Raw genomic sequence first — 22,609 nt, forward strand, 5'->3', positions numbered from 1 at the left:
CTGCTCTGGGGGCAACGCTACTCAAGCTCCACTACGTCAGCGTCGGCGCCTCAAACAGGGTCACCAGAACCACACGTTCACAACGCGCTGGACGTGTGGTCAGGCGCCAACACATGGGTTGACGCTTTCGATGCCACGAAGCACTTCACGGTCTGAGTTAAAAGAGCGGCGATGGAGAGGCGAATTATGCGTCTCCAGCGTTGCTTCTTGTTCTTCCCACGTCTCATTCTCATCACCGCCGGCTTTGACAGTCGCGGGACAGTCCCTTCGTACTTCCATTATATCGCGTCTTGCCTATCTATCGTTCCAGTAGCGTCTATACCCCTTTTATCGCATATCTTCCAAATAGCCTTGCTGTCACACCTTCTCTTTGCCGATCCTTCCCAATTCGCACCGAAAGAGCGCGTGCACAAATTTAATTAATCCCTGGAAGCCACATCCCACTCCAGGATCAACCCCCGACGTCATCGCGCTTGGAAGGAAGAGGGAACGGTGACATTGTCAAGACCCTGAAGTTCCCAGGGTCCAAAAGAAACCTTGTGTGTCAACGAGGTTTAGCACGCCCAAGTTACAGCGCAGCGGTGTTGTTTCGGTCACAGTACGAGAGACGACTTGTTTAATCACTGCGGTTCACAACTATTTCTTCTTCCCCGCTCTATCCATTGCGACTACTCCAACGACCGAGATCCTCTGCGAAACACCAAAGATCGAAGAGAGACATCTGCGCACGACGTTTGAATCAACAAACTCTACAAAGTCGCGCATCGCATCTACAATAGGTAAGACATTGTCTACCTGTCTCACACCAATCCATACACACATATAGACCCAGTCCTCGAGCCCAACTAACGCAAGATGCTCAGTGTTCTAGCAGCTATGGGCTTCAAATTCCTCTCGCGTAGCACTCTCCGGGGCGAGAAAGCCACCCTAGGAACCTCCCTCGGCGCGTCCCTCACCCCAACAACCATCCTCCGCCTTGTCCTGCGCTTCTTCCAATTCGTCATGGGCCTCACTGTCATCGGACTCTACGCCGTGGACCTGGACAACGCGCGCAAGCAAGGGAAATACGTCGACTCGAAATGGGTGTGGGCTGTTGTGTGCGGCACACTCGGCGCGCTCTGCTCCCTCCTCGCCATGCTACCGCTCATCAAGGCGTGGTTCTTCTTTGCTGTTGATGCCCTGGTCTTCTTGTGCTATCTCGTTGCGTTTGGCATCTTCGGCAAGATGTTCATCGGTGAGAACCCAGAGGGGAACAAGGGTATCACCAGGATGAAGAACGGGGTGTGGGTGCTTTTGACCAACATGCTGCTTTGGTTTATTTCTGCGGTCATTGGCGGTATCATGTTCTGGAAACACTTCAAGGCAAGGACTACGCATACTGGCCGTGGCGCTATGCACGTCTAAAGCCCCTACTCCTGTCCAACCCTTCACGTGAGGGACTGGGAATGAGAGGTGTGCTGACAAGATGTGCTTTCCGCAGAGGTTCCGGATCAGCTTTGAATTCGACAACGGACACGGCGACGATGCGTCCTGGCTTCATGCGCCCAAGACGGTTGCTTAGGGGCCACAATCGTCAACATCAAGAGCTTGTTCCAGCGTGGACGGTACGACCAAGTCTCCCAGTCTAGCTATATCCGATGAAACCCGTCCTCCGTCGCTCGTACGGTCAACACATCCTCCAACGGATTGCTCCAGAAGTTTTCTTCCTCTTCCCACGATTCCTTGCACTGCCTGTTGCAAACACCAGCACCATCTCTCTCGAAACCAGCGTTGTATTTCTGCGCCACTACCAAATGTATCTACACCCACGCCCCCGCCCACGTATCACACGAACCCCACCACCACTGCATGTTCCACAGCGTCCACGAGTAATGAGGAAAGAGTTGTTGGAGATGACACAGACGAGGTCTCTGCGAGCTCTTTTCATACTTGGCTTTCTCATTTCCCTGATCATTCGATACCCTTTGTTTTTCGCGAAGCGTTGTCTTGAGTAATGCGTTTGTTTTGTTAGCAGTGTCACTGGTAATATCATTGAACAATCTCATGAAATGACTCTACCACGCTATGTATCCATGCTTTGACTCATGATCGCCCAGATATGGCAGTGTAGGACTATTTATATGCTTGACAGCTTGAAATGCGAGATGGTCGAAATGAGATACATTGTATATGTGTTGAGGACCTTTTCAAGTTCCTGGTTTCACACGAGCACACCTCATGGACTAAGGAACGATGATGTGTCACAGGGCGACCGTGTGATCGTGTGGCCAATGACTGAGCGGTGAATAAACATGATCGAAGTCAGAGTGCGATAATCATTCTTGGAAAGACATCGCCGAAAGGTACGTGAAGCCCAGCAGCAGCGATGAGGGGCGAGGGACTGGAGCTTCAGCTGGGTGCAGAAGTCCACAAAGGTGTCTCCCTGTATCATCATCACACATTGGCATGGCAAAGAGGTTGTAAAGTTAAAGGTTTTATTGGTATCTCATATCCATAATCATGGTGCTATCGTGAACCGGGCGAGAGTCGCAGTGCTCATCGCTCAAACCATAGTGGTATCGTTCTGAACCTTGTGATAGTTAGAAAGGTGTCAAGGAAGGACAGATGTAGACCACATACCGAAGTGAAATGTCGAACCGGTGCTCAAGTACTGAGTACTTAGATGGAGCGCTTGTTGGCCTCAGCGGCGCCCTCGTGCTTCTCCTGGTTCATCTTGTCGGAAGCAGCGTTCAGGGCACCGGAGGCACGGTCGGTGATGGAGTCCTGGCCAGGGACGTTGCCCTTAGCCTGCTGCTTGTTGGCCTCCTTGTTGGCCTCAGCGGACTGGCCCTGGACGGTCTCGGCGACGTAGTTGGCGGCGTTCTTGACAGAGTTGACGGCCTGGCCGACGATGCCCTCGTTGGGAGTGTTGGCGTTGGGAGCAGACATTTTGAAGTGTTTGGGGTTTGAGGGGTTTGGTTTGGAAGAAGTGGTAGTGTAGATGAGGTGATGAAGGCTTGTTGTGTGATGGAGGAAGCAAAGGGGAGACGGGTGAGGGTATTTATGTAGAGCAAGAGGGGTAGGTGAGGGAGGCTAGTGAGGGGCTGAGGGCTGAGCGCTAGGCTCCAACAGAGTGCAAACAAACATACGTCACTGTTTCCGGTGGTAAGTGACGTCACACAGGAGGGCCCATGGAAGGAGGGCCAGACCACGCAAGCGCGATGGGGTACCCGCAGCCACGAACCATCACATGCAATGCACAAACCCACGCAAGAGAGTGGCACTTTTTGAAAATTCCGCTGTCGATCGTGGATTATCATGCAAATCGCGTCATGGGCGAATGGACAATCATCTGGCATTCGCTGCGTGCCTGAATGATGCCCCTCTATTGCCCCGCCGGTGACGTCAGATCGTGTACCGCGGCTTGCTTCAAGACAGCAGCCCAACAAAGCACGCAAACGCTTGCCGCAAAGAAGCCACACTTAAGCTGTCACGCGCTCCTGTTTCAGCCCGAGGATAGGCGGCAGCCGCACGAATGCAGGGCCAGCTGAGATCCGAGGGGGTCGGTTCCGGAAGGTGCTTGTTCCCGAGGAGTCTACTCCGCTGGCGGTGCTGCATACTGTGGCCTGGAAGCAGACATGTTGCCATGTACTGACAGCCAACACGTCATACGTAGTCCTCATCGAGATGTCTCCACCCGGATCCAGTGACCTGGCAGATCCGCCAAGTGGGGGTAGCTGTAAGGACAGATCTTCTTCCCGTGCCTTGCTTGACTACATGTTGTGGACACATGCTACGTCTGCGTACGAGACATCCAACACCCACCAGCAAACATGCAAAGACGATCGCAGATACGGGCACACAAGCGTCATGGATTCAACCGTATGAAAAAGGGGATTAATTGCCGCTGTGAGCGGATGATCTAATACCTCTATGGTACCAAAAGTCTAAACCGAGAAACTTGGAACGAGCGATGCGAAGGGAATTGTGACAGCGCCTGTACCAGCAAGCCCACTGCCACTCGTGCAGTCGTCCGTCGTTGGGTATCGTAACTTAAAGGATGGTACAATGCGGTCGGTGTCCCCGGCGCTTAGGCCTTCCAGTATGCGTCCGCGACCTTGGGCCAGGTCTCGGTGAATCGGGTGGGGCCATGCGCTGCCGTTCCTGTTGATCTTTGCGGATGATTTGCCTGCAGAGGTCGACAAAGGCTTCATCCACATTGGCTCTTCTCCGAGCACTGGTTTCAAAGTACGGTATGTTCCACTCACGGGAAATTGCAAAGGCGCGTGGGCGTGGCACTGCTCGGTCTTCTTCTAGATCTGACTTGTTGCCGATGAGGACCATGGGAACGTTGCTATCTTCCTTTATTCGTCGTATTTGCTCCCGAAGCTCTGCCAGTTCCCAGAACGACGATGCCGATGTTATGCTGAAGACGAGAAGGAACCCTTGACCGGTTTTCATATACAGTTCCCTATGGGGGTGTAAGTCGTGAGCTGGCATGGGACTCGAATGGTGTATTACCTCATAGCAGCTACTTATGGTTAGTCATGGGTCGCGTGTGCATAGGCGGCTGTAAATACTCACTGAACTGTTCGGTGCCTGCAGTGTCCAGGATCTCCAGAATGACATGACGGCCCTTCAGCGGGTCAGCAACAGGGTAGTGCAGGAGGGTCGAAGCACACTCACGTCAACATCAAGCACCTTTCGGTATGAATCTTCAATGGTAGGATCGTAACTCTCTATCCATACATTCTGCACGAATTGCGCTGTGGACAAGTCAGCGCTGCTGTGGTGTTGGCGAGTACTCGAGGCGGTAACCTTACCTGTTAGGCAGCTCTTCCCGACTCCACCTAAGGCGCCACTCTCGTCAGTTGTGACCTAGTTGCTGACGGTGTCTAACTAGCTTACCAGAACCTAGGACGACTATGTGGTACTCCCGTTGCGACATGCTTCAGATTTGCGTGGGCAGCTTGCAGCGAGGCCAGGAGGTTATTGACGAGAAGTGCTCCTCGCCTCCTGTGGCGGTGGGTGCCACAGAGGGATGAGCGGCTCAAAGCCGCCGCCGTCTAGTAAAGGCTAAGGAAGTCGACTCGTCGTGCTGCCTGGACACTGCGTCGGTCTGTACCAGAGGGCTGAATCGGCGGTGCGCGTCGTACTGCGCTCTGGGCCAACCACACTCGTCAGCGCATCGATTTCCAAACCAAGCCACGTCCAATCAGACAAAAGCAGCCTCGAATGCAGCAGGCGACGAGCCACAGAGGCAAAGCGACTGCATGCATGCGCGGGGCAAGTTTGTGTAACGCACCTGTTTGACGCGCCGAGGTTGGGGGCTGGGGAAGATTTTTCCGTCACGTGAAGGTCGAGGTGGGAGAAGGGAACGGCGTCGCGATAATCAGGGAGCAAGCAGCGACAAAGAGGTAGCGAAGAAAGGCACATGCATGCAGTAGACTTGGTAGGGCTTAGCAGGAGATATGCCAGGTGTTCGGCTCTGGGGTGCAGCCCGTACAGCCCGTAATTATGCCAAAAAACAAAGCGCCGAGATGCTGCGAGAGAGAGGGAGACGAGGTCGTCGCGGCCAGTCGCGAAACAAAGCCAGGGCGCCGGGACAAGCTCCAATCTATGATAGCGTGGCCCTCTGGTCGAGTCGTGCACAAGAAGGGTTCGCAAGGCTGTCGAGCAAGCATCCTGTCGACGTAATAATCGCCCATGGAGAGCTTCCCGCTTCCCCGACGCCGCCTGAACTGAGTCGTGAAGAGCCTGGGCTGGCAGTTGGGGTTATAAGGAGCAGGGCACCCAATAAGGGTCCCGTGATCTGGAGCAGGCCGGGCACGTGCGCCCTGGCACTGCAGACGTGTGAGGGAAGCCGACACAGGGCGCATGGGAGCCGAACGACGACGACGCCGACGACAAGCTCCAATTCCACCCGACCATGCGTTTTAGTGCTGCTGTCGCCATCGCAGCATGTCTCGCGCCGGCTGCGGCCATCTTCGAGGACGATGCCTTCCACATTGATTTCCACTATGCCCTGCTAGGCCTTCCTGCCCCAGAGGCCACCTTCTTCCAGAAGCCCTATGCGGGCTCCAAGGCATCGCTCCTGTACTCGATATCCCAGAACCAGACCATCGGCGCCATCAACCCCAAGGATGGCGCCCTCGTCTGGCGGCAGCACCTGGCCTCGCAGCCCGGCCACCGCGGACATTTGCGTTCAGGCAACGAGCAGGACACGGTAATCAGCGCCGTCGGAGACCGCGTCACGTCGTGGAGCGCGTCCGACGGCCGTCTCGTGTGGGACACCAGCCTCGGCGGGGCTGCAGTCGAGGATCTGGAGATACTGGAGCAGGAAGATGGCATGACCATCAGCGCGGCCAAAGACGCCATTGTCCTGGCTACCGATAGCAGCAACAGTGTCAAGAGGCTTGACGGCAAGACTGGGCGCGTCAAGTGGACGTACGAGGACGCGAGGTGGCTATACCAACCAATGGCAATATGACAAACACTGACAGTCCACAGCGGAGACACGCCTTTCCAGGTCTCGACCTCGCCGACAACCATCTACTACATCGCCCTCCACACGCCCATGCTCGGAGGCTCCAAGCTCCGAGTCACGTCTCTCAATCCCATCACAGGAAAGAAGCTCGACCAGTACACCCTCAACTCGGACACTGAGATCTCCTCGCGCGACCGTATCCTCTTCGCCGGAGCCAACACGGCTGCCCCACTATTGGCTTGGACCGACAAGGCGAACAAGGTGCTGAAAGTCAACATAATCGGAACCAAGGCTGTGTCGACCTTCAACACGCCAGGGGACGAAGTCATCGAGAACATCCTTCTCCATGCTCCCAACCACATCAATTCGCTCGCCCACTTCCTCGTCGAGTACCAGACTGCCATCGGCCATTCTGCTGAAGTTTACCACGTCGACCTCAACAAGCAAACCGTTTCCAAAGCCTACAGCCTCCCGGAGCTGAGGACAAAGGGAACTTTCACCACAGGCACATCTGATGCCAACGTCTACTTCACCAGGGTTACTGAAGACGAGGTGACAGTTTTCTCTTCCGTCTCGCACGGTGTCTTGGGTCGCTGGACTGTCAAAGGCTCTCCGGCACTTGCGGGCGCCTTCCCTGTGCATGGCCAATCTGAAGTTGTTGTGAAGTCAGGAGCCGCCAGCGCTGTGAGGTCGGCTGTTCTGTACTCCAACGGACAGTGGGCACTTCTGCGGAACGATGAAGTCGCTTGGACCCGGCCCGAATTCTTGTCCGGCGCAGTCTCCGCAGTCTGGGCCGGTCTGCCTGAACAGGAAGCCCTAGCACAAGCACTTGCCGACGAAAGCCATCGCAACCCTGTCTCCGCTTACATCCACCGTGTGCAGAGGCACCTCCAGGATCTGCAATACTTCCCGGCGTGGGCACAGAGCATTCCCCAGCGCCTCTTGAGTAGTGTGCTCGGCAAGACAAAGGAAACAACAGTCGACGATATCCAACAAGACACTTTTGGTTTCCACAAGCTTGTTGTCGTCGCCACTAAAGCGGGTCGCCTTGCTGCCCTCGATGTTGGTTCACGAGGCAAAGTTATGTGGAACGTGGACCTTGGCCAGTTCGCGCCCGACACAAGCTTCCAACACCCGACTCTCAAGGCTCACAGCGGCTATGTTGAAATAAAAGACGCTAGCTTCCAGGGGTCAATGTTTATCAATTCGACAACTGGTGGCCTCATCACTTCCGACCAAATCAAGCTTGAGCCTTCGCTAGTTGCTGAGGGGCAAAGCCTTATTTCGTTTACCTTGGTTGACGGCACATTGAAAGGATACCTGGAAAGCCAGCCTGGTTCCGAACCAGTATGGAGCTTTACGCCACCTGTCGAGGAGAAGATTGCCAGCTATGTCGCTCGCCCGATCAAGGACCCTGTTGCCTCTATTGGTAAAGTACTAGGCGACAGGAGGGTACTGTACAAGTACCTGAACCCAAACCTCGTCCTAGTCACAACAGTGGTGGAATCTGCGCGATCCGCGTCCGTCTATTTGCTTGATTCTGCATCTGGACAAATACTACATACTATGTCACACAACGATGTCGATACCACACGACCCATTCCAGCCACAATCTCAGAGAACTGGTTCGCGTATGCGCTGACTATCGATGCTGCATCTGGCGCTTCTTCTCGCGGCTACCAGCTCGTCGTCTCTGACCTTTACGAATCCCCGCTTCCCGACGACAGGGGTCCATTAGGTGCTTCGTCTAACTCTTCTACCGTGAAACCCTCGGGTTCGAACGGCGACGCTGCGAAGCCTTATGTACTATCGCAGAGCTACCAAGTACCAGCAGAGATTACACACATGAGTGTCACACAGACCAGACAGGGCATCACCAGTCGTGAGCTTCTCGTCACTTTACCCGCACTCAACGCTATAGTTGGCATTCCACGCATGGTGATTGATCCTCGCCGACCCGTCGGTCGTGAGCCTACTGCGCAGGAAGCGTCTGAAGGTCTGGTCAAGTACACACCCCTCATCAACTTCGACCCGAAGTGGCACCTTACCCACAAGTACGAAGTCTTGGGTATCGAAGATATCATCACAAGTGAGAGCGGAATCGAGAGTACTAGTCTGGTCTTTGCCTATGGGTTGGACATCTTCGGAACACGAGTTGCACCCAGTTTCTCGTTCGATATCCTGGGCAAGGGCTTCAACAAGATTTCTATGCTTCTGACCGTTGTTGGACTGTTTGTCGGGGTCTTGTTCGTTGCGCCTTTGGTAAGACTACCCTCTCTATACTTTTGTACATTCTTGTGTTGCATGATGTACTAATCAGCACTCCAGGTCAAGCGGAAGCAGATCAACACCATGTGGACGACACTATGATCGGCTATCGAACGATAGCTTCGTAAGAGAAGCAGCGACGAACTTATCCAGGTCTCGGAGAGACTTGATAAACCTGCACGCACGCTTAGTGCTCACGCTGCAGAGCTGCGCCAGCATAACAGCTCCCACGATCAGCACGGCTTACTGAGCCCTCTTGATCGAGGTCACGATACCTCATAAAGCGCACGTTGAAATGAACAATCAAGTCAATGCTCATTTTTTGACACTCAATTGTGATGATGTAATGCATGACGGCTGTACCCGCATATACATATGACCTTATCTCCGTTCATCTCCATGCAAGAAATTGACGGGCACGTTTGTACCTTTCTCCAATGACGTCGAGCAGAGGTAAAACGGGTGGAGAAATCACGCTATAAGCTTAGAAGCTAGCAAGACGATTTGTTCATCACGGAGATAACAACGGCGACTAGACGTCAGGCACAATGATGCAAGTGCCGTTGTGGATTGCTGTGGAGATCTGCGTATATATACCACTAACCGTGCTGCTAATGTGGGGAACAGTGTAACACACAGCTCTCTATCTTCATCGGCTTGTACTACCTCAATACTTATCACAGCAAAGACCGATCGTGCGACCAACAGCTAAACAACCCGCATACTACCTACACTCTCCCCATCTACCAATACACACACACCAAACCGCCCAAACCATGACCGACCAAAAACGCTACACCAACAAACTGACCAACTCGCGCATCCTCGTGATCGGCGGTACATCCGGCCTCGGCTACAGCGTCGCAGAAGCCTGTCTCGAAAACGGCGCTCTAGTAACCATCAGCTCCTCCAACCCATCTCGCATCGATGCCGCCGTATCCAAACTCAAAACCGCGTATCCCTCTGCCGCCGATACCAAAAACCCGCGCATCAGGGGTCTTGCCGTCGACCTAGGCAAGCCAGAGACGCTGGAACAAGAGCTGAAGACGCTGTTGGAGAAGACGGTGGAGAGCATGCCGGAGAGCAAGTTGGATCATGTTGTTTTTACTGCGGGGGATAAGTTGGCGGATATTAAGTTGGGGGATATGGTGTGTTGATTTCTTTTTGAACCGCTTCTTACATCTCCGTATCGGTGTACACGGCATGACTAACAGCATCTCCAGACGATGCAAAACATCCTTGCAGCTGGCCAAATCCGTTTCTTCGCGCCCCTCCTCCTCGCAAAACACCTCCCGCGCTACCTCGTCCAAAGCTACAAATCCTCCTACACCATCACCACAGGCGCTGTGTCCGAAAAGCCAATTCCCAACTGGAGCGTTATTGGCGCGTATGCTGGTGGACTGCACTCCATGGTGCGCAATCTGGCTCTCGATATGAAGCCTATTCGCGTTAATGGCGTGAGCCCCGGCGCGGTGGACACGGAGATGTGGGATCATCATGGCGAGGAGAAGAAGCAGGAGATTATGCGGGGCATGGAGGGTAGGATGGCGACGGGGAGGGTGGGCAGGCCGGAGGATGTGGCGGAGACGTTTTTGGGGTTGTTGAGGGATTATAATGTTGATGGGACGATGGTTAGGACGGATGGTGGGGGCATGCTGACGTGAGTTTTGGTTGGGTGATTGGATGTATGAGCCTGGGGGCTACATCACTTGGATATCTTGTATTGGAATGATGTCCTCAAGATGACCTATCAAAATGGTCCGTCAGAGTGAGTCCACATGATTAACTCCACTGGTCGCAAGTAAGAAAACTCAATCCTCCGTGCTCCTAACCAAAACCCTCAAACCCTTACTATCCAGCTTCGCAACCGGAATGAAGAAATCATGGCCCAACTCCACATCGCTTACATCACTCTCATGAAGCTCAAACTTGTAATTCCTGAACAGCATGCCCAGCGTGAGGTACAGCTCCACATATGCCAGATTGATACCAAGACAATTGCGCGTACCGCGACCAAAAGAAACCATGAAGCGCTCCAGTGGAATGCCATCGGCGGTCTTGGGATCGTTGAGCCAGCGCTCCGGGATGAAGGTGCGGGAAGAAGGGAACAGAGTTTCGTCGTGGGAGACTTCGGGGATGGTCATGGACTGTGGGTGTGGGGTTAGTTTGGATGCGATGGGGAGATGGATCATTGAGTAGGGTAATGACTTACTATGCAAGTATGCGGGAATAACCCACTCCTTGTACTGCAAAGGCGTCTTGTGTGTCCTGGGATTTCGGGCACTCAAGCCGTATGACATGCGCGCGGTTTCCATGATGATGGCTTTGAAATACGGCATCTTCTCCAGTGGGGCCAAATCTAAGTCGTCTCTGTTGGGAAAAGCTTCTACGAGCTCTTTGTGGAGGCGCTCGTAGATGCGTGGGGTGCTGATGATGTGGAACGCGGCTGTGGAGAGGGAGAAGGCGGTTGTCTCTACGCCGCCCCCGATGATGATTTGCGCTTCATCCTCGAGACGCTTCTGTGTTTTGTCAGAGTCAGGTAGCTTAGAGCCGACAATTTCTTGGAAGATGGTCTTCTTCGCATCGTTGGATTTGATGTCTTCGCCCTTAAGGGTGCGCGCAATGTGATTCCGGTTATCCTGACTCGCATGTTAGACTCAACACGGTATAGATGCAATGCTGTGCCGCATACCTGCTTGAACTTGAGCACTGGCTTCACTGCTGGCTGCAGCCAGCCGCTGATACGGTCAGGGATACAATCGAGAATCTGCAAAAACCATGTCAGTTCCACGTGTGACTGGTGCACATCTTGAATGATCTAAATATAACCCACGGGAAGTATCATGGGAAACTGCGTGGCGATGTGACCCACACCGCCAACCCGAATAAATGCATCATGGAATGACTCGAACTCAGGATGCTTGAGCTGGTTGTAGTTGAAGCCGAAGAAGTAGTCCATGATGATGTCGCCTGTCAGGGCGGGGAAGGCATGGGATAAGTTAAGCGGCTCTGCATCAGCCTCAAACTCTTGCATGCGCACGGAGAGGGTGTCGACATGGCGGTGGATGATGTGTATGAAGTCGAGGATTGAGCGGCGTGAGAACCTGACAACAGGCGTTAATCGTGCCGAGGTGCTCTGCACTACATGTTGAAGCACCTACATGGGAGCCAACGCAGCACGGCGTCGCTTGTGCTGCTCCGCGTTGACGGTCGGCAGCAGGCCGCCTGCACACCCAAACCTCTTGTCCCAACCCTCCTTGTCGAGGTGGACGTTCTTGGCGTAGACTTGGTCGTAAAAGTACGGGTCTCGTATGTGCAGTTCATCAGGCGTCACTCTTACAATAGGGCCATAGACATCGTGGAGCTTGGAGATTTGCCTCGAGTACTGTCCCTTGTGGACAATCTCGTAGTAGCCCTCGTACCAGCTTGTGGCTGCCGCGATCCTGGGGCCAGGAAAGCGGGATAGTGTATGGCAATATAGGCGGTAAAAGACACGTGCGAGGAGGTACACAAAGTACGCCAGCAGACACAGAGCGGGAAGAGACATGACGGCTGGATGTCAGAGAGGCAAGAGACCGATCAGGCGGCGAAGCGCTCTTTAGAGAGCAGAATGCGCTCCTACATGTCGCTAAGGCATGTGGTGTTTGCAGACTGATTATGGAATGGGGTGCGTTTGACCCGGCATCCTGGATCCTACGGCATGGCCGACGAAAGTAGAGAGGTGGAAGATATAAGGCGAGGCCTGACCCCGCGAGTGCAAACGCTCTTGGAAAAGAACTGGAACACAGCATGTCAGCCCCGCAGGATCCAACAGCCGAGGGCAACCTGCAATCCGTCCTGCATCTCGACGTCGACACGGCCAACAACAGCGATAGCGATTCGGCATTCGGCGGCGAGTCCACGGCATCCACGTCCATCGCATCAACTATCCTCAACTATGAATACTCCAATGGGCGGCGATACCACGGCTACCGGTCCGGTTCATACATTTTACCGAATGGTCAGTCCTGAGTGTACGAAGTGCATGTGAGACCAATGCTGACTTTGTACCTCCACCTCTGCAGATGAGCAAGAGCAAGACCGCCTCGATCTCCTCCACCACATCTTCCTGCTCATCCTAGGCGGCAAGCTCTACGATGCACCCATCCCGCCTGCGCCCCAGCGCGTGCTCGACATCGGCACCGGCACCGGCATCTGGGCCATAGACTTCGCCGACGAGCACCCAGGAGCACAGGTCATAGGTACTGATCTCAGTCCCATCCAGCCAACATGGGTGCCGCCCAACGTCAAGTTCTACATTGACGATGCCGAGTCGGAATGGGTCTACAGCCCCGACGAAGCCTTTGACTTTATCCACTGCCGAACCATGTCTGGCAGCATCTCCGACTGGGACAAGCTGGTGCGACAGACATACACGCATACCAAGCCCGGCGGTTGGGTGGAATTCCAGGAGCCGCTTGCGTTGTGTGAGTGTGACGATGGGACCATGGAGCTGGCAACCGACATGCTCAAGGTAGGTTTTGACTGTACGAAGTGCATGTGAGACATATACTGACTTTGTACCTCTACCTCTAGTGGCAGGAGTTGTGCCACGCTGCCGCTAAAACGTGGGGAAGGGACATCACGGCCGGGGATAGCCTGAAGCAGCGGATGACGGATGCAGGGTTCATCGATGTTCACGAGAAGCTCATCAAGGTACGCCTACCCTCTTCCCCTACACTATGCCGTTTACGAGGCTAATGCGGTGCCTGTAGATCCCTATCGGCCCTTGGGCCAAAGACGCGAAAATGAAGGAGATCGGCCGCTATCAGCGCGAACACATGTCCATGGGCATCGAGCCTTACACTCTCGGTCTTTTGGGCAAGGTCATGGGCTGGAGTGAGTCCGAGTGCCGTGTCATGATTGCCAAGGTGGTCGCGGATATCAGGAGGAAGGATGTGCATATGTATATCCGCTTCTACTTTACTCACGGACGAAAGCCGACGTGAGGGCTATATAGCCAGTATATATGATACCAATCAATTACATTCGTCGCTTAACTCGCGTGAGCGCCCTTTCAACAACGGTCCTCCCTAGTTGAGGTATACTCTGGCCACCGTATATTTCCTGGTCATTCTCGTCTTGCTCACCCTCTACACTAGCGGGTACAACTCTGACCTCGTACTGTCGCGGCGGATCCCTCAGACCCGGCCAGATATCCAAGGGCAGAAAATCACCCTGAGCCACGGTAAACTGCTCTCTTGCACGTTCATCCTCGAGGCGTATCCTATCTAGCTCCTTTTGCGCTTCCTCGGCCTTGCGTTTGGCCTTTTCGTGCCGCCTCCGTCGTGACGACACCTCAACGAGGAGCTCGGCGTAGGCAAGGTCGAAACGTTCGAAGAAGTCGCGCTGGCTCTCCCACTCGTCGATGCCGCTGAGCAGGCTAGGCCGTGTGTCTTCCAGCCATGAGGCATAGAAGGAGCGTGAGGTCACAATGTGCTCTTTGACTTGGCCAGTGATTTGCGACATCATCTCGAGTATCTTGGACAGGGCTGACGACTCGCTGCGGACGTGGCGGATGTGGTTCTCGATCTGGCCCAGAAGGAAGGTCATCTCAGAGCCCCGTTCCTGGATCTCGGTCACGACGTCTTCCACCTCTTGCGCGTCCTTTTGCAAGACGTTGAGCATGTCGCGGCGCTCTTCTTCGCTCATGGGCTCGGGAGGCGCGGCACCGTTATCCTCAGAGTGGACTGGCGCATCCCCCGTTGCTTGGGTGGCAGCAGCGGAACCTCCTTCCGTATGGCGCAAGGCTGTTATGCACAGGTCATAGTGCTGAACAAGCGACTGGAATGCCTGGGCAGCCTCTTTTGCGTGGCCCTCAAGATTATGGTATAGGCTGGGTATAGGGCTCGGGGTGGACGTGGACACGGGTGTCATGGGCACGTTCTCGATGGAGGAGTAGAGGTTGTCCAGACAAGTGTCGAAGACATGGGAGCTCTCGTCGAGCGTGGCATGGGCATCGTTATAGCGGTCTATGCAGGCGCGCAGTGTGGACTGCAGGTTGGAGACGGTGGCGCTGTCGATGAAGTCGTAGAGGTGCTTCTGTGGAGTACCCGGAGGCTGTAGGGCGCCTTCAATGGGCGTGTCGCGCAGGACGGCGAGGGTGGAGTTGACACCGGCAAAGGAGGCGTCGACGTCGTGGAGCAGCTGCTTGAACTCGGCCTGGACTTCCGACTCGACCACGTCTACGCCGCGGCGGACAGCTTCCAGGGCATCCACCTGCTGCTCGACGAGGTTGCGGATGGACGTGTTCTTGGCGGAAACGACAGCGTTCTCTTCGAGCAGGTCACGTGCGGTGTTGACAATGTCGGTGGCGCGCCATAGGACCGTCTGGGTGTTGAGGGAGCGTTTGGCGGCGACAAAGTGCTTGACGAGATGCTCGAGCGTGAGCGACTGGGCGTGGTCCTGGTCCAGCGACGCCCTAGATGCAGCGCTGCTGGTGGGAGAGGCAGGTGAGGGTGGAGAGGCCATCGTGTTGGCGGCCACGGCAGCGGGTGTTGAGCATAGTGGCAGCGGTGCCGGTCGAGTGGTAGTTCGCGATGCGAGGCTCGTGATGGTGAATGATGGCATGCGCGACTAGAGGTGGTCCGAGCGGCTGCATGGATGGGGTGCAAGCGTGCCAGGGTCCACAGGGCTGCGGAGACATTGGCGGCATTGCGTGCTGAAGATGCTATCCAAGCCTGCCATTGCGCCATTCCACCTCTTCGTGCGCCCAAACTCTGTCGCTCGCTAGCATATTTATGCGCAACGTGCCATCGAGTCGCCGTTACATCCGCACTGCCTGCCGCCTGTTGGACCAGCGACCTGGGCTTCGCACGCGATATCGCCCCGGAATCTCGACAGTCCTCGCATCTTGCCGCAGCCCATGAATTGAACATGGCGTCGCAAACCACCCACGCCACCACCGCTCCTCCCCGACCCAGACGTCTTTCATGGCGCCCCCGAGACTCGTCGCCTGACGACTTCACCGCCGCCACCTCGACTGACCCGCACGCTGCCCTGATGCATGGCCACGACCACGAAGGCATGTCGGAGCGAACACGACACCAGCACGCAACCACAGACGAGGCCGAAGAGGCCCAGGCGAACAAGTCGAAGAAAATGGAGAAGATGATCACGCCATACCTCGCCCAGCACATTCCCCAACAATATAACCCCCTCGGCGCCAACAGCCCAGGCCAGGACGAGCGTCCACGCACTGCCAACACCAAGTTCTGCTATCGACACCGTCCCGACCTACTCTGTCGACGGCAAGCAGACGAGCCTTCCATGGAACAACTGCAAGAACAACTCGGCAGAGAGTCCCAGGCCGACCAGCAGAGCATTGCCAACGTCTGGTCGCTCTTTTCGGCGGCTCCCTCCCGCCATCGCAACCTCATGCTGCAGGGCATTCTCGCCCAGTGCTGCTTTCCTCAACTCTCCTTCATATCCTCCTCCGTCCGGAACCTCATTAAGATCGACTTTCTCGGCGCACTGCCCACCGAGTTGGGCTTCAAGATCCTCTGTTATCTCGACACCACCTCACTCTGCAAGGCCTCACAGGTCAATCGGCGGTGGAGACAACTGGCCGACGACGACGTCGTCTGGCACAAGATGTGCGAGCAGCATATTGACAGGAAGTGCACAAAATGCGGCTGGGGACTCCCGCTGCTCGACCAACGTCGCTTGCGCCATGAGAAGCGACGGATACAATTGCGCGCATCGGGGCGCGGCCTCAACGAGTGGTCGCCAAACATCACCCCACAGCCCGAGACCTCGCCCGACACGCTCGCTCATCGATTGTCCCAGGGCCCCGACCCCGCTGCCAGCACCAAGCGCTCTGTACCAGACGACGATTCTTCCCCAGAAGTTTCGAACAAACGACCATGCACCAGCCTCCAAGCAGGTCAAGACCAAGTCACATCATACTTTGATCATCCTAAGAAGCGACCATGGAAGGATGTCTACAAGGATCGCTACAAGGTTGGGAGCAATTGGAAGTACGGACGTTATTCGACACGCATATTCAAGGGCCACACCAACGGCGTCATGTGCCTGCAATTCGACGATCAAGTCCTCATCACCGGCTCCTACGATGCCACGATCAAAGTCTGGGACATCAAAACGGGTCAAGAAATCCGCACCCTCACAGGCCACACCCAAGGCATCCGATGCCTGCAGTTCGAAGACAGCAAGTTGATCACTGGAAGCTTGGACAATACGATCAAGATCTGGAACTGGCGGACAGGCCAACTTGTCAAATCCATGAACGGCCACAGTGATGGTGTAATCGGCCTCCACATGGCAGACAAACTCCTCGCATCCGGATCTTCAGATAACACCATCATGGTGCACGACTTCAGCCACATGAAGCGCACCACCCTAATAGGCCACACAGACTGGGTCAACGCCGTCAAGATTGACCTCCCCTCGCGCACCCTCTTCTCCGCTTCCGACGACATGACCGTCAAGCTATGGGATCTCGACACCCACCGCTGCATCAAGACGTACGAAGGCCACGTCGGCCAAGTCCAACAAGTGCTGCCCCTCCCGCAAGCCTTTGAAATCGACGAAGACGACTTTGTCGCAAACGCAAACAACGATACATCCGATACCGCTTCCCTAGCCTCGGATACCGCCCCGCCTCTCGCCCATACCTCGTCTTCTTCTTCTCACCACCACAGTCACCCCGAAGAACCAAGTTTCTTCCCCGACGACCCCTCCCGTCCGTCTCCGCCCTCATACATGCTCACCGGCTCTCTCGACGGTACCATTCGTCTCTGGCACGTACCTTCTGGTCGCTGTGTCCACCGCTTCTTCGGCCATGTCGAGGGCATCTGGTCGCTTGCCGCCGATTCACTTAGACTCGTTAGTGGAGCTGAGGACAAGACGATTAAGATCTGGGATCCCCGGACGGGGAAACACGAGAGGACGCTTACGGGTCACACGGGCCCTATTACTTGTGTGGGCCTGAGTGACGAGAGAGTTGTTAGCGGGAGTGAAGACGGTACCGTTCGTGTGCATTGCTTTACCCCCGAGGGCGCGTAAGTTTTGGATGGTGTATTGCATGAACGATTGATGATTGAATGAACAAACACTGTCGGTGTGTTCTCGTTACGCCATTATAGCGCTTTTATTCTTCTTCTTCTGGCGAGGGACAGGTTTGGAGTCCCCGCCATTTACGATAGGATCTCATGGGCATTGGCGTTACATAGATACCCTCCTTCTCTCTTTAGCGACAATGTAAACATCTGGATTAAATGTGCTTGTTATATCGAAACCCATCCGTCTTTTGCGTTCCCTTGAAAACCTTCCTTCTATAGTGTCCATACATTATATCCCCTCATAACCATACTATAATCACACAAACCGAAAGAAAAGGTTTTCCTACCATTAATAAAACATACTCAAACGCCCAAACCCCTCTGAAGCCAACACACCGGCCCCTCCTTCACATTCTTCGTATACGACCCATCCAGCAATAACCCCCTCTCCTTATCCATCCAATCCACAATCTTCTCCGCGGACTTGAAATCCAAATCCCCTAATTTCGATTCTATCCCCGTAACACCAGCCTTGTCATACGCAACCTTGATGAACATAGAACAGTCCCTCAGCGTCATGGCTAGCCTAAGGTTATGATCAAACGCCTCCGCGTTGATTTTAGGTCTGCAAAGCACACCACGCGGATCAAGCGAACTCTGCAGATTGAGGAGGTGTTGTAGGAGGGCGAGGCCGTCGCCGATGGTAAGGTAGTCCACGAGGGCTTTTACAAGCGCGGCGATGACGACGGGGGATGGTCGGACTTCTTTACCAGTATTGCTGTCGAATTGCTGGGAAACTGTTGCTTGGGACCATGGTAGTAGGGACGAGGAGTTTCCATGCAGTAACTGCAGGGGACAGATATAGTTATCCCGTTTCTTGGGTACTGAAACGTGCATGGCGCAGGTGCGGCAGCGGATTGCTCCAGCGGGTGCGTTGGGGGATTGCGCGAGCCATTTCGGTTTTACTTCGAGGGTAATGGATGTACCGGGTGTAGGCGACATGTCTGGGAGGAGGATGCCCCAGCACTTTCGTCGCGACTGTGGGGTTGCGAAGGTGTGCTTTTCGACGCGTGTGTAGAGGTGGCTCATGACGTCTGGCAGGAGCAATACGCCTTCGTGGTCCATGAGGTGCTTTGTGAGATCGCGAGCGGGCTGTTGGGGTTTGTTCCGCGGACCTGAGAGGAAGAGTGGCCGGATGGCATGCTCGAAGCCGTGCAGGATTTCTAGGGACGAAAGATGTTTCTGGCCGCCTCTGGGTACGCGGAGGACTCTTCCCATCAGGCTTCGATGGGGTACTGATGTTGCTACGCCAGTTTTTTTGTCTTTGGAAAGTATGTCGACAAACTGGAAACGTGTCGCGACAGTGCTGGTCTCGGGTCTGATCTTGAATATGACATTTGCAGCTCCTTTGTTCAGATAACCAAAAGTCACATGCGACCCAGCTGGTGTCGCATTTGTCGCTTGTACACAGCAACGCGTCTGGCCATTTCCCTGCTCTTCCAAAAGGTGGTGCATTTCATCCTGGGTGAGTCGTATGGAAACCATGTTGGTCGGGCTCGTGGGCGTTTAAAACTGTCGTTGCTGGTCGGAGCATCCTACCCAGCCGCGCGCACACCCAGCCTGGCGACTATCGTGGGTGCATATGAGTGGTAGCGAATCTTGAATTGAGTGGAAAACAGGATGGTCTTGTCACGCGCGTCCAATCGTGTGTCTGGGTCTCACGAGTAGGTGTTTTTGGTCGCCAACGTGTTCTGCGGTGGCCCTCTGGCACCCAAAGCTCGTGCGGTTGTGCGAAGCCCGAAAGATGACGTAAATGTACCGCACCACGGGGCGCGCAGGAAAACCCTACTGTTATGTTGCGGATGGGTCGAGGCACGGTGCGAAGACGGACGCGACATGGTTGCCTATGAATCTCGTCCAGGCTGACTTTTGTGGCGCTCGAGAGGCATGTTGGTTCCGTGGTTGGGGTGGATGATGGCCTGTCTCACGTAATCTCGCGTCGGCCAATCATGAGCATAACGTGCATTTCTCGCGACTTGTGACGCTCCCTAGTTTGTGCCCGAACTACCATCTTTTCTCACACGCTGTCACGAGCTCTTCTCACCGCACATTGAATACCGGGATCCTTCCAGTCATCGCAATCCGTACTACGCGCCACAATGCCGGCTCCCTCGCCCCTTCCAACCTACCTCTACAAGATCCTCCCTGCTGCCCCGCCATCCCCCCTCCCCGCGCGTCTTCCGCTCTCAGACCTCGACCGCAATGACGGCTACATCCACCTATCAACGTCGGAGCAAGTACCTGGCACTGCCGACAAGTTCTTCAGCGACGTCTCGGAGCTGTGGCTGCTGAAGATCAAGTACGACGTGCTGGTCGCGGGCACCGATGGCGACGGGCAGGTTCATGCGGATAAGAAGGGTGAGCTCAAGTGGGAGGAGGTTGGAAGGGGATGCTTTGCGCATTTCTACGGGGCAGATTTGGGGAACGGAAACGTCGAGAGTGCGTACAAGGTTGAGAAGAAAGGCAGCTGGGCTGACAGCTTGAGCCTGGAGTGGTGAGCGAGGCTAGCGTCTGTTGCGATGGGCAAGACCTAAGATTAGGCACTGCTCCAGAGCACGCAATAGACGCGTGAAAAATTGATGAGTGCTCGGGAATATACTTTCTGGACCGTTCGCCATCTCAAGGGTTCCTTGCAACCAAAGTTGTCGAAACTCGTCATTCGACATCCACACCTCTGGAATTCACACACTTCATACAAGGGAAGAACCAAGCACTCTGGAACCCACCTAGATGAAAACATGCAAATTAGATGATCTCCTGTCAACGTAGGCTCCAGGGTGTTCAGTATTTTCCCAGGTTGTATGCCAGCATGTTCGACCATCTTCTTTTGCAAGCAGGACGCACTTAGTCACACCAAAGAGCACGGCCAGAAGAGCACCATGCTATCCAGCATTTGGGCGTTCGCCGACACCTTTAATCCGTACGAGGGCAAGCAACAACATCATTGCATCTACAATTACAGCGAGGAGGTTGCACTGCACCATGAAGTGATGGGACAGACAATATCAATCCTCCGCTTCCTTGTCCAGGACGTACACGGGGCAGCAGATGTGTTTGAGAGGCTATGGAGCGATCTCGAAGGACCGCTCTGATCAGGGTTAGCGATATCAGATCACATTGACCCATCAGCCAATAGGAAGATAGCTAGTTAATGATACCATCCTACTTTCACAAGCAGACGTGCCCAGACAGTCATCTAAGGAAGATCGTTGCAACCAAAGCCTACTAGCCATCCATAGACGACACTTTCAACTTCAATGAGAACAGTTCACAAAACGTCAACAAATAACTGATTGCTCTCTATTTCCCAACACTCCCCCACTCCTTCTCACTATAAACCCTCTTAACCTCATACAGCCCAACCTCCTCCTTGAGCAAACCACCCATAACCTTCTTCGCCCACTCCGTCTGCCCACTCTCTTCCAACTCCTTCCACGGCAGCACCTCCCCACTAAACTCATGCAACGCCAAATACCTCGGCGCCGTCTCCATCGCATCTCCAAACTGGAAATCCTCAAGCGTAGATGCAGCAGCTAGTTTAAACCGGCGCGAGCGCACAAAGCCCGGTGCGCGTGAGAGAACCGGAAGGTGTTCCTCGCGGTACCACTTATCGAAGTCTGCATCTGAAGAAGCGTCTTTGGGTGGCTGGAGAGCGGCTGAGATGACGAATTTAGTCGGAGATGAAGTGGTTCCTTTGACTGCCTGGATTTCTTCGTAGAAACGGATGGCGAAGGCGGAGTTCTTGTAGACTGTGTTGATAAGTTCTTGACTGGGAGGGTTCTTGCCGGCTATGTTCTGGAAGTCTTCGCTTTCTCTGTAGGCGATGTCGGGGAATTCGTAGGTCACCTGTTGGGGGGTTGGGGTTAGATGGTGGTATTGGGGTTCTGGGTTGAAGGACTTACTAGCCATGGGAATTTGTTGCTGTAGACAGATGGTGAGGGTTGGGGTTGGATGGCTTGATAGCGTACACCGGACGGTACGCCGCCGAGGCTGATGACTTCTTGGATGTGTTCCTTTCATTTCTTGTCAGCTTCTTCGTGGTTTTGTGGGAAACTGCTCGTGAAGAAGGCTCGAAGTACATACATTCTCGTACCAATCGCAGAACTTCTCAGTAGAAAGCTTATCAGGATTCACGACGCGTGAAGCAACCCACAGTACACCGGGAGCCATGATTGTAGCAACGATGCTTTCGAATCAGATAGTTGTTTGGCCGTGTGATCGGTGGAGAAGCAGTGGTTAGATGCCGGTAGGAGAATAATAATGTTCCGGCAGTATAGTGACAAGGAACGACATCGGAGGTACTACTACACTGAGCTGAACCCCGTCATGTGATGGTTCGAGAAATAGGACCGACCATGAAGCTAGCCATAGACTAAGGAACACGTTATCCGACTAGACCTCCCATGGTGTTAGTGACGGTGGAGATACCCACTCCCAGCGTCGGCAACGGCGGTTAATCCGAGACTCGGGTATGGTGTCGGGATGCGAGCAAGTGAAGCGAACTAAAAGGCTCAGCCATAGTACCAAAACACAACTCAAATACATGATTGAGGTAGAGAGAAAACAAAGAAGAAAGAGAAGGTGATCAAACTCGCTAAATCGCATCTTCAGATTATGTCTTCAACAATCGCACTACCTGGTATGCCTCCAACACATTTTGAGCCTAGTTGCCTTTGGAAAACCCAACGAGATCAATCACCGTGCGAGTCTATTATGATACAAATGTATTCTCTCCTCTTGACCTCAGAGAAGG

At 54.4% G+C, this 22,609-nt stretch overlaps 12 protein-coding genes across 12 annotated transcripts; 6 read left to right on the plus strand and 6 right to left on the minus strand.

The window, feature by feature from the left end:
* Window positions 1–855: 855 nt before the first annotated feature.
* On the plus strand, window positions 856–1,404 carry J4E88_005063 (uncharacterized protein; the record flags this gene model as incomplete). The annotated part of the gene is made up of 1 exon (XM_049398704.1): window positions 856–1,404. The coding sequence occupies one exon, from the start codon at window positions 856–858 to the stop codon at window positions 1,402–1,404; it is 549 nt and encodes a 182-aa protein (XP_049255384.1).
* Window positions 1,405–2,658: 1,254 nt separating this feature from the next.
* J4E88_005064 (uncharacterized protein) lies at window positions 2,659–3,126 on the minus strand (the record flags this gene model as incomplete). Its single annotated transcript, XM_049398705.1, has 2 exons — window positions 2,659–3,072; window positions 3,121–3,126. The coding sequence occupies 2 exons, from the start codon at window positions 3,124–3,126 to the stop codon at window positions 2,659–2,661; spliced, it is 420 nt and encodes a 139-aa protein (XP_049255385.1).
* A 906-nt stretch (window positions 3,127–4,032) lies between these two features.
* RSR1 (Ras- protein rsr1) lies at window positions 4,033–4,927 on the minus strand (the record flags this gene model as incomplete). Its single annotated transcript, XM_049398706.1, has 6 exons — window positions 4,033–4,450; window positions 4,501–4,510; window positions 4,564–4,615; window positions 4,666–4,745; window positions 4,803–4,829; window positions 4,888–4,927. 6 exons carry the CDS (start codon window positions 4,925–4,927, stop codon window positions 4,033–4,035), a joined length of 627 nt encoding a protein of 208 aa, XP_049255386.1.
* A 981-nt stretch (window positions 4,928–5,908) lies between these two features.
* J4E88_005066 (uncharacterized protein) lies at window positions 5,909–8,836 on the plus strand (the record flags this gene model as incomplete). The annotated part of the gene is made up of 3 exons (XM_049398707.1): window positions 5,909–6,441; window positions 6,490–8,728; window positions 8,795–8,836. The coding sequence occupies 3 exons, from the start codon at window positions 5,909–5,911 to the stop codon at window positions 8,834–8,836; spliced, it is 2,814 nt and encodes a 937-aa protein (XP_049255387.1).
* A 674-nt stretch (window positions 8,837–9,510) lies between these two features.
* J4E88_005067 (uncharacterized protein) lies at window positions 9,511–10,398 on the plus strand (the record flags this gene model as incomplete). Its single annotated transcript, XM_049398708.1, has 2 exons — window positions 9,511–9,882; window positions 9,958–10,398. 2 exons carry the CDS (start codon window positions 9,511–9,513, stop codon window positions 10,396–10,398), a joined length of 813 nt encoding a protein of 270 aa, XP_049255388.1.
* Window positions 10,399–10,545: 147 nt separating this feature from the next.
* On the minus strand, window positions 10,546–12,281 carry J4E88_005068 (uncharacterized protein; the record flags this gene model as incomplete). Its single annotated transcript, XM_049398709.1, has 4 exons — window positions 10,546–11,373; window positions 11,427–11,501; window positions 11,568–11,838; window positions 11,896–12,281. 4 exons carry the CDS (start codon window positions 12,279–12,281, stop codon window positions 10,546–10,548), a joined length of 1,560 nt encoding a protein of 519 aa, XP_049255389.1.
* A 242-nt stretch (window positions 12,282–12,523) lies between these two features.
* On the plus strand, window positions 12,524–13,722 carry J4E88_005069 (uncharacterized protein; the record flags this gene model as incomplete). Its single annotated transcript, XM_049398710.1, has 4 exons — window positions 12,524–12,734; window positions 12,799–13,247; window positions 13,310–13,429; window positions 13,489–13,722. 4 exons carry the CDS (start codon window positions 12,524–12,526, stop codon window positions 13,720–13,722), a joined length of 1,014 nt encoding a protein of 337 aa, XP_049255390.1.
* Window positions 13,723–13,756: 34 nt separating this feature from the next.
* On the minus strand, window positions 13,757–15,244 carry J4E88_005070 (uncharacterized protein; the record flags this gene model as incomplete). Its single annotated transcript, XM_049398711.1, has 1 exon — window positions 13,757–15,244. One exon carries the CDS (start codon window positions 15,242–15,244, stop codon window positions 13,757–13,759), a length of 1,488 nt encoding a protein of 495 aa, XP_049255391.1.
* A 405-nt stretch (window positions 15,245–15,649) lies between these two features.
* J4E88_005071 (uncharacterized protein) lies at window positions 15,650–17,800 on the plus strand (the record flags this gene model as incomplete). The annotated part of the gene is made up of 1 exon (XM_049398712.1): window positions 15,650–17,800. The coding sequence occupies one exon, from the start codon at window positions 15,650–15,652 to the stop codon at window positions 17,798–17,800; it is 2,151 nt and encodes a 716-aa protein (XP_049255392.1).
* Window positions 17,801–18,159: 359 nt separating this feature from the next.
* Window positions 18,160–19,341, minus strand: J4E88_005072 (uncharacterized protein; the record flags this gene model as incomplete). The annotated part of the gene is made up of 1 exon (XM_049398713.1): window positions 18,160–19,341. One exon carries the CDS (start codon window positions 19,339–19,341, stop codon window positions 18,160–18,162), a length of 1,182 nt encoding a protein of 393 aa, XP_049255393.1.
* Window positions 19,342–19,955: 614 nt separating this feature from the next.
* J4E88_005073 (uncharacterized protein) lies at window positions 19,956–20,354 on the plus strand (the record flags this gene model as incomplete). The annotated part of the gene is made up of 1 exon (XM_049398714.1): window positions 19,956–20,354. One exon carries the CDS (start codon window positions 19,956–19,958, stop codon window positions 20,352–20,354), a length of 399 nt encoding a protein of 132 aa, XP_049255394.1.
* Window positions 20,355–21,156: 802 nt separating this feature from the next.
* J4E88_005074 (uncharacterized protein) lies at window positions 21,157–22,026 on the minus strand (the record flags this gene model as incomplete). The annotated part of the gene is made up of 2 exons (XM_049398715.1): window positions 21,157–21,702; window positions 21,940–22,026. 2 exons carry the CDS (start codon window positions 22,024–22,026, stop codon window positions 21,157–21,159), a joined length of 633 nt encoding a protein of 210 aa, XP_049255395.1.
* Window positions 22,027–22,609: the final 583 nt, after the last annotated feature.

The sequence above is a fragment of the Alternaria novae-zelandiae genome (assembly GCF_023758075.1).
Source record: "Alternaria novae-zelandiae strain BMP 2774 chromosome Unknown scaffold_9, whole genome shotgun sequence".
Lineage (NCBI taxonomy): Eukaryota > Fungi > Ascomycota > Dothideomycetes > Pleosporales > Pleosporaceae > Alternaria > Alternaria novae-zelandiae.